Here is a 10919-nt window from a genome sequence, read left to right on the forward strand (position 1 = left end):
CGTTGCTTGAAATCAGCTTTATTTATACCCAGTCACAAATGTGTGCAGCTGTTTTAACACCAATGAAAACTTCTGTCAATCTATCAGTCCTTATTTGGTCAATTTGGCCTGGTCTTGAACATCCTCTTTTATGATGTTACATTGTGTTGCGTGTGAATTTGTGCAATATTCTTATAGTTAATGCTATGTAAAATAAAAGCACATTTATGAAAAAAAAGACTGATTAATTAAAGCTGTGGGATTTAGTTTTAATAGATGTGAATATTAGTTTTTCTGATCAGATGTCTTATAAGTTGGTGACCTATGAAATGGTAATTATAAAAGGTGGGGTCAGTTTGCTTGCATTTTACCTGTTACAAATGTGATGTTAAAAAGGTTTATGTGCAACCTTATTTAAAAAAATATTTTTACTAAAACTGGCTTATTTCTAATCAACTAGATATTTTAATTAAATAATATTCATTGTGCATTTTAAAGATTCAAATGTTCAGTCATATTAATAATGAGTGTTACAGTTGCTCAGGTTCTCACAGACCTGATAATGATGGATATTCATTTGAATTCAGAGGCATTATACTTTTAGATAACAGTAGAAATATAATAAAGCTTTTACACATATTCTTATGGGAATGAAGTACATAAATGCATAAAAAGTCCTTAAATCGACATTCCCATTCTATACAATGTATCTACACTGTACCAAATTTGCATTTTAACGTGTTTGTATGACTAATAACTTGGCAACATTTTCATAAGGATATGGATATATTCATATTATTTTTCCCCTATTGATTTGTTGTCTCCCCAAATCCTGATTAACATTCTACATCTCCTGGTGTCCACTACAGATGACATGTATGAAAATAATGATCATAAAACTGACATGTATAAAATATAATGACCTTTATTGAAGAAATTTAGTGCAACAAATACATTTCTCCACATTCTCCACTACTAAAAATATGATGAACCCTTAAAAATATGTCTTTTTTTTTATATAATTATGTCAAAGTTATATAGACAAGTTATTGAAAAAGTATAGGCCTACATTAATTAAGCACATGCAGTTACAGTAAGAAGCTGCAAGAAAGGAGGAAATATTACTCAATTTGCAAAGTTTAACAGTTAAAATGTCATGATGATTTTGCATTTATGTCATTATCTTTATCAGACACACCCAGGATTTTATGTGAACATGTTTGCCACGTTTTGTTTATTACATATGTTAAGAGGATGTTGCCAGATCTTGAAAGCAACATGGGTCTGATAAAACGATAAAACAAACTCAATGAATGTTTTGCTAATTAGCTAAATAGACCTAAATCCAAATATCGGAATGTACTCCACAAATAACAGAGAGAGGAGAAAAAAAAAACTACATTTTTAAGCAACTGTTTGAAAAAGCATGGCCAAATACTTAGACATGCAGGCGATAAATGCAAACTGAATAGTGAATACAGCAACACTATCAATGGCGGTTTATTCAAACTTGCCTGATAAGCCAGATAAGAAAACTACCCCTACTGTTTTACTCAAAATAACCACAAGATGAAATCAAGATAAATTTTTATTGTAACTACTACGCTGACAAGAGTGATGTAGAAGTTTTCACCATAAAGCTTACTCTGGCGATGTACCGGAGAGAAAACGCATTTCAGAGTAAACGATCTTCAGCAGTAAGAAAAAGGTGTTTTAAAACTTGTTGTTTTGTAGAACATGACAGTTATGTGATATGAGAACAGTAGGGCCTGTAGATAGCAAGTATGTGTTACTAAAAATATAATTATATTTTCAGAATATAAATTGACTATGTTTTCTGAAAAATAGTCAGTGGGGTAAAACACTTGCAGGGAGCAATGGGCAATTGCTGTAGTTACTCTGTTCTGAACATCAAATCCTTTGTTTTTCCATCAAAGAATTCTAACTAGTTGGTTAAATAAAAATATTTGGATTTTATAATAAAAATTTACCTCAAGTTAGCATTAGGTAGCTAGTTAGCTCAATTTTCAATAACTACAACGAATGGCTCCTTTGGAATGCAGCGTTTGTTTTCTGGATGCTATTATGTCACAACGTTAGTCTCATCTACTGTAATTCAAATCGTGGACGAGGTGCCTAACTTTAGTGATGTAGCATGGACAGCCGCTTCTGAGATGCCTTAGTGAGCTGCAGGGCAGCTCGGATAAATGCGGCAATTGACTAAAGTAGCCGCAAACTGCTCCGGTAGCCATACTGTAGCCAGGTCGTTGATGTGTGTGGTAAAGAGGGTCGAAACACAAGCGGAGCCGCGGATGATGTAAACATAAGCATTGACTAGAGTGACGATTATTGGTTGCCGTGCCGTAAACGTGTGCATTGTGTGGTAAGAGATTTATTCATCATACAGTGTGGATAGCTTCACTAGCCTTATGCTCGAGCTGGTTTCGGGCATGTAAATAATAAAATACATTAGCACAATAATGATAATATCATGTATCGGTAATCTTGCAGGCTGACGATAGGACCAACACTACTGTAGCATATTATTTACCCACCCTCCATGCATAGGTGTATATGACTTCCTTCTTTCAGACAAATGCAATCAGAGTTATATTGAAAATACTCCTGGCACTCCCAAGCTTTAGAATGGCATAGACTGATCGGCATAGACAAGTGTATAAAAAGTGCCTCACATGGCCCCCTTTAGTGATCCGATGTGTTTTGTAAGAAAAATATCCGTATTTAAACCGTAAGAATCACTTTAATCTAGGCTGCGCAGTTGTACATGGGATTTGCTGCTTTGGGAAGGGGCTTGGCAGGACTGAAACACCATCTAAGCTGTTCGCCAATCACAACGCAGTGGGACTGCTAACCAATCACAATGCATTTAGTTTTTCGGAAGGCGGACCTTTATTAAACCCAGAACTAATCGAGCCATTAGTGCCAGTCTGGGGAGAAAGCTATTGTAATAATGTAAATTACGTGAAAAATAATGCGTTGACTACTTTTAATTTATTTGGGAGCAATGTTTGGGTTTAAATGATTATTTCATTAGTAGCCTATTTATTTGGGGAAATGTAAACATTTTCATTAATTTTATTTTTTAATTTCTTAACATACAATCTAACCATTTCAGAGAACCCTTATTACTGAACGTTTTCCTCAAATAGTCAAATGTTAAAGCCTGTTCCTGTCCATTAACATCATCTACCAAATCTATCTACAAGATCTACCAGATCAACAAGATCTTTTTGTTATGTGCAGTTATGTAAACCAAGGTGTATTTTGGAGAAACAGAAAGCAAAATCCTCACAGATTCAGACTGGTTTAGTCTGTAGGACAGGATTGACCCAGCACAGTTAAAGACTCTTTTTTTTTTTTTTTTAAATATGTAAGTCAAATTAAATATTTACTTTTTAAAGTTTTCGTTTAAGTTTACTTAAATAATTCTTTTTTGGCTTTTATTTATATATTTTGTGCAATGATGATTGACTAAAGTGATGTATTATTGTAATTTTGACATCTAATTGGTACATTTTTGACAATTTCTTCTTTTGCAATACTGTGTTAATTTTAGTAGACTGTGTTTTCTAATAATTTGTGTGTGTGTATTTTCTGTTATCTAATCCTTCTTACCAAACATTCCTAGGATGTCATAATTTCGTCGAAAACAAGCCTCTCCACCTCAGGGTATGTAATTTTCGTGTTGTTATAACAGAAATTGTCTATATATTAAAGGAATTTAAATTACATTTCATGCAGGAAAATAATTTAAATCCATATATTCATATATTTAAAATATTGAGTGATTCAATTAAAATGTGTGGTTGATGAATGCTATATTAATTTAGAAACAAATAGCTGACCTTAAGGCATCATATTCAAAGTTTAATTTATCCACTCATTAAACTAGTAGAAGTGAGCGAATATCAATATCTACCGGTAAATGAGAATTAATGAAAAGCAGTGATGCCTAAGGACTTCCTGTAAAAACAAAAACAGAAGCTTTAAAACTGACTCGTGTGTCAGTTTGCGGAAAACAAAAAGACATCGCAAAGCATTTTTACACTTTCTAAAATTCACTTTTGTTTGAACAGAGTTGGATAAACCATGGAGGACAGTCAACTGGACGTAAGGCCATTGATTACTAGTTTACATACTCAAACAATTAATACTGGGCCAATTCAATTTATAGTGCAGATTGTATTTTCCATCTTCCCTTTTTGTGATTCTTGACCCTTTCTTCCCTTAACCAATTTGTAGTGAAGCTGAGAAGCAAACACTTTTGAAAACTCTAAACAATTTCAAAACTGGGAGCACAGAGACCAACACTCTCAGAATTCTTCTGCATGGACCAATAGGTGCAGGAAAATCCAGCTTCTTTAACTCTGTGGATAATGTTCTCCAGGGCCGTATGACTACTAGAGCCCTGGCAGATTCAACAAGTGGTAGAAGTTTCACTATGGAGGTAAAAGCATTGGAATGTTATTTACTCTAACAATACTATCTTTAGAAGTAATTAACTGAATGTTGATTAATTCACAAATTAAAAAAGTCTTTGCAAGAGAGCCACTGAATCATTCACTCAACCGATACAAAAAGCTTAATCATTCAAGAAAAAAATTCTGGTTCTAATAGAGTCCAGTTATTGTAAAAACTTTAAGAAATTGAAGAATCTAATGTAAATATGTGTAAGTACAGTATGCAAGTGTATGTTTGTTTTTTGTTTCCAGTGCAAACAGTTTAAACTGAGAAAGAAAGACAGCTCTTACTATCCTTTCACATTTACTGACATCAGAGGAATGGAACAAGAAGAAGGAAAGAGTGTGCCCAAAGACATCACCAAAATATTACTGGGCCACATCAAAAGTGGATATGTCGTATGTTAATACACAACTTATCATGCTTTATATCAAAAGTTACTATAATAGTATGAGGTCTTCACATTAATTCGTAATGAAAATGAAGAACTCCTCTTTAATAAAGTGAACACACCAGTACCTTGTTTAGGTAAATGGTCAACAGGTCAAGGTCAATAACAAACAAAGTACATTCTAATATATTTAGTGCTTCTGTCTCTTTAGTGTAACGCAGAAAGCCCAGTTACTGAAGGAAACCCAAAGTATAAAGAAAATCTCACTCTAAATGACAAGATTAACTGTCTGGTGGCTGTTCTTCCGGCTAACTCTATAACACGAATAGAAGAGAGTGTCATTGACCAACTGAGAAAAGTTCGTCAAAAAGCAAGAGACTTCGGTGAGTAACGTGGAACACAAATTTACTGGAATGAATACAGTATATTATTCTCAATTGTATACATTTTTTTTCATTATATAGAAAGAGTAGCCTGGATAGTAGTGTAAAAACATTTTCATTTTTGGGATGATTAAATAAAGCTACAGAGGATGAAAGGCACAAAATAAAAAATACTTTCAGTGGGTGTCTTTGTCATTGACAAGGGCGCAGTTATTTTTACGCAAATAAAACCATCAGACCATTATAATGTTTCTGCTGATACAATTCACAATGGTTTTTATAGGGAGTCACATACTGAGAGCAGAACACACCTAGTTAACAATACAAAGACTCTAACATATATTTAACATATATCTGCTGCCTGGTTGAAACGGAACAAAACAAAAATGCCTCTTTATAATATATGCATATTTTATGCAATTTACGAGACAACTCATAATGATAATAATTATAATATTTAAATAATAATAAAATAATAATAATAATAAAATATTTTACTCTGTATGAATAAATAGTTATTGTTTCTTGTACCACAGGCACTCCTCAAGTCGTAATCATGACCATGGTGGATGAAGCATGTCCTCTTATTAAGGGCAACATTGAGAAGGTCTACACAAGCAAAAAAATTAAAGAGAAGGTATGTCTGTATGAAAAATGCTAGTTTATTTCTGTTTGCCAAATTAAAATTGCCAATAAACATTACTTTGTAATGACAGGTGGAAGAGTGCTCTGTGAGACTGGGAGTTCCAGTGAACTGTATCTTCCCAGTAAAGAACTACCATGAGGAGGACCCCGGCGACACAAAAATGGATATTCTGATTTTAAAGGCATTACTAAACATTGTTAACTTTGCCAATGACTATGTGCAGGACCAGATAGACAATGAATAAGTGCGCTTTTACCTTTATTATTTGGCAGATATGAAATGGTGTGTGATTATGACAAAGAAAGGTCTGGGGATATTGATTAATGTTTAATAAAAAATAATAATTTCAGAATGATTTATTACATTTATTTGCCTGAAGATGAAGATATGAAGTTTTTGCTTGGGTAATTAATATTTATTATGACTCAATATTTAACAGGGTAGGGTTTTCTTTTTTTTCTTATTTTTTATAATATCTTATTTATGAGTAATTTTCTCTCAACACACACAAATTGCTCAGGTGTGCACACTGTAACAATATTGTATACTTGTCCAGTTTAATTTTAAAGATGTATTATGTCATAAGTAATCATAATGGCATCCTGCTGATTACATGCAGGTTATTACACCTTTGACTGGTTGTTGTCCTTGTGATAATACCCTTGTCTACCATCCATGCTGAGAATGTTGTATCTTCTTTGCTTCAGCATTTTAATTTATTTAAATACATTCAAAGTGAGGGAAAACAATCCAACGCCCTCCAATGACTTTGTATTGCAGGAAGCGGACTCCTTCTCATTTCTAACTTATAACAAAAACAGAACAATGTCTAAAATCTGCTACAGTATGTGGATGGGAAACCCTTTGTGGAAACCTTTGGTTTGCTGCTGGAGTTAGTTTTAGTCCAACCAGCAGGGGGTGCTCGTTCCCTGACATGTTCTATGTGGGTCCAAAACTTCGGACCGTGAAAAATAGCAACTTTTTAATCAAGCCTTAAACTAAACCCTGTTAAAAGGATGAGGCATTAAACTGGCCTCCTGACTTTCAGTGTTCATTAAAATCTCCTTCCTCAATCATGAATTTGACCTCATTTACAGAGGTGGTAGCGCATTCTGCCAGCTGCATTCAGCCTGGCAGGATGCGCTACCCCTCTACTAGATCAGATCAGCTTTACCTGACATGTACTGTGTGGGTCCTAGAAAAAAAAAAGTCCAAGTATAACATAATCTACTTCGGACAGTGAAAAATAGAAACTTTTTAATGAAGCCTTAAACCAGCTCCTGTAAAAAGGAGCATTTGTCCGATGAGGCATCAAACTGGCCTCCTGACCTTCTGTGGCCATGAATTCCCCACCTTAATTATGAATTTGATATCATTCATTGAGGTGGTAGCGCATTCAGCCAGCTTTATTGAGCTGGTCAGGATGCGCTACTTTTCTGAAAATCTAGTTTGCTGCTTGAGGTAGTTTCAGTCTGGCCAGCAGGGGGTGAAATTACCTTTCTCAATCATGAATTTGACCTCATTTGTAGGGTTGGTAGCGCATTCCAAGAGACCAAGAGTTGGTAGCGCATTCCAAGAGACCAAGTTTAACTGTTGCATGCAGTAGCCAGAGCCTGGTTGCTCAGTAAAGCTAAGAAGGCTCAAGCCTGTTTAGTATGTGGAAGAGAGACCCTTTGTGGAAAACTAGTTTGCTGCTGGAGGTAGTTTTAGTCCAGCCAGCAGGGGGTGCTCGATACCTGACATGTACTGTGTGGGTCCAAAACTCCAAGTATAACAAAAACTACTTCGGACAGCCAAAAATTGCGCCTTTTTAATGAAGCCTTAAACCGCCGATGTAAAAATATGTGTCCGTCAGATGCGGCATCAAACTGGCATCCTGACCTTCTGAGGTCATGAATTCCCCACCTTAATTATCAATTTAACATAATTTATTGAGGTGGTAGCGCATTCTGCCGGCTATATTGAGCCTGGCAGGATGCACTACCTTTTTTAAAAACTAGTTTGATGATTGAGGTAGTTTTAGTCCGGCCAGCAGGGGGTGCTCATTCCCTGACATGTACTTATGGGTTCAAAAGTGATAATATTACAAGGCAGACTCAGGACCATGAAAAGGAGCAAATGTTTGATAAAATCTAAAATCAGCACCTGTGAAAAGCAGCATCCCTTGGATGAGGCATTAAACTGGCCTCCTGGCCTCCTGTGTTCATAAACTCCCATTTCTCAATCATGAATTTGACCTCATTTATAGAGGTGGTAGCGCATTCTGCCGGCAGCATTGAGCCTGACAGGATGCGCTACCCCTCTGTTTTACCAGCTCAGCTTTTTTAAGGGACAAAGAGCATGTTCAAGTGTTGCATGCACTAGCTGGAGCCTGGTTGCTCACTAGTTTGCTCACTAGATATCTAGTTTGCTCCTGGAGATAGTTTCAGTCTCGCATGCAGGGGGTGAAATCGCCTTCCTCAATTACAAATATGACCTCATTTATAGGGGTGGTAGCGTATTCTGACAGCAGCATTGAGTCTGGCAGGATGCGCTACCCCTCTGTTGGATCAGATCAGTTTTCTTAAAGGTGCCACAGAATGCATTTATACAATATTTTTAAATTGTTCTCTGATATCTACATAGAAGGTATATGGCATAGGAAAGGGCAAAAAATCTCCAGAAATGGTTTTACAGGTCCAGTTACAACCCTAGGATTTGTCCCTATAATGAAAGGCTCTGTTATTGCCTTATTTGGAAGCTTCATTAATATTAATGAGCTCTGCTCTGATTGGATGTATCACAGAGCTGCCGTTCTCAATAGCTCGCACATGGATAAAAAAATATACATATAATTAGGAGCTCTAGCGGCTTTTAATATGCCGTTTGTTGAATCTGCCGTTTTGAATCGCCAACATTTTAGTCTGATTACTGTGATGCATGTGCTCGGTGTAACGTTAAAATGCAGAGGGAGTGCTTCTTACCACACACGTTGAGCTGCACGTCAGTGATTCTCAAGATCTGTAAATCATTCGCCATCATCAGCGCAGTTATTTCTCCATCATTCAACATCATCAGCGCAGTCATCTCTCTGTTTATGTGGTAAGTGAAATCCTATGTATTGTAATGTAACAGGCTAGCACTAGCATTAAGCTAACGGTGTCCCTTCAGTGGCTTGGCTTGTTTAACTGTTGAGCTGACGTTAATGATGATTGGGCGATGCAAATGTTGGGGGCGTAACTATTAACAATCTCGGGAAAGTTTTGTAACAGTCGGGTGTTATGTTGGAATTGACTTATTTTTCACTGTAGACGGTGGGCCGAGGGTCCGTATCTGCTTTACTTTTCGAAATGGATGATCCCCATGGAGGGAGAACCTGGATTTGTAAAGTTGGGACAGTTGTTTTATTCTTAACGATATGAAAAGTGTTGCCACTCCCATTTATTGCACATTTTCCACGAAATCATAATTCGCGACCCGTAAATATGCAGGCAAACGCGGTTGCCTACTATATCAGTTGAGCCAATAGCGCGGCAAGATATTGACACGGGATTATTATTAACCAATCAGATGTAGTTTATTTCGAACAGCTGTTACACAAATGATTTAGCTATCAGACACCAGCAGCAGCAGCAGCGCATTGATCATCGTCAAGGACATTCTTTGTGTGATTGGAAGTAATCATTTAATTAGAATATGATATCTATATAAAATGTTTGTTTTGTACACTGTGTTGTTCAAACGCGTGTAAGCGTCTCGTTAGTGTCGTTTTAGTAGGGTAACGTTTCAGTTGGCGAACTAGTAGTAGCCATAGCCATTGTAGAATATCATATTTAATATCTATTTAATATTTACTATCATATTCTCGGGCTAGGCCTTTTCAAGCCAATGTAAAAGTTTGCCAACAAATTTCGTGTAGTTTTTTGTACTAATCTTATATTGTTACTGCAACTACACTGCACATATCTGTATATGTTGTTCATACTGTATATCTATTTTGCTCTTATATATAATATATTTAATTTATATTATTGTAAACCATACTATCTTAACTGTATACTACTGTCCATACTGCACTGTACAGTACAGGTCAAAAGTTAGGAAACATTACTATTTTTAATGTTTTTGAAAGAAGTCTCTTCTGCTCATCAAGCCTGCATATATTTGATCAAAAATACAGAAAAAAACAGTAATAGTGTGAAATATTATTAGAATAGTTTTCTATTTGAATATACTTTAAAAAGTTATTTCTGTGATGCAAAGCTGAATTTTCAGCATCATTACTCCAGTCTTCAGTGTCACATGTGACATCCAGTATTTCACATGATCCTTTACAAAACATTATAATATTCTGATTTATTATGAGTGTTGGAAACAGTTCTGCTGCCTAATATATTTGATGAATAAAAGGTTAAAAAGAACTGCATTTATTCAAAATAATAAATAAAAAAAATTCTAATAATATAAATCTTTAGTATCACCTTTTATCAATTGAACACATCCTTGCTGAATAAAAGTATTGATTTTATAGCAGCAGAACTGTTCCCAACTTTGATAATGAATCATATTAGAATGATTTCTAAATGATCATGTGATAATGATCCTAAAAATTCAGCTTTAAATCACAGAAATAATTTAAATTATAATAAATTGAAAATCAATCATTTTAAATTGTAATATTAATAATATATAACAATGTTCCATTTTTTCTGTATTTTTTATTTTTTTTTTACAAATAAATGCAGGCTTGATGAGCAGAAGAAACTTCTTTCAAAAACATTAAAAATAGTTATGTTTCCAAACTTTAGACCTGTACTGTATGTCTAATACTGCACCGCCTGTCTATACAATATAATACCAACCTTCCTTTGCAGTTTCTTCAACTAATACTGCCTTCTCTCTTCTCCTTTGTGCTCGTTTTATCTTTGTGATATTTGTGAAATGGCTGTAGCACTCCCTGTGGTAGCCAGTGTTAGCTGGTTTGACTAACTGGTTTGTAGGTTCATGGCTTTGTAACTTGTATGCCTGTACTGCCTCTTCTGCAATGATACCTTCTCTG

At 35.3% G+C, this 10919-nt stretch overlaps 1 protein-coding gene across 1 annotated transcript; it reads left to right on the forward strand.

The window, feature by feature from the left end:
• The first annotated feature begins 3948 nt into the window (after window positions 1-3948).
• ifi44b (interferon induced protein 44b) lies at window positions 3949-6125 on the forward strand. The gene is made up of 6 exons (XM_073842669.1): window positions 3949-3965; window positions 4243-4447; window positions 4713-4859; window positions 5064-5235; window positions 5772-5872; window positions 5952-6125. The coding sequence occupies exons 1-6, from the start codon at window positions 3949-3951 to the stop codon at window positions 6123-6125; spliced, it is 816 nt and encodes a 271-aa protein (XP_073698770.1).
• Window positions 6126-10919: the final 4794 nt, after the last annotated feature.

Source organism: Garra rufa, chromosome 6 (assembly GCF_049309525.1).
Source record: "Garra rufa chromosome 6, GarRuf1.0, whole genome shotgun sequence".
In the NCBI taxonomy this organism is placed as follows: Eukaryota; Metazoa; Chordata; class Actinopteri; order Cypriniformes; family Cyprinidae; genus Garra; species Garra rufa.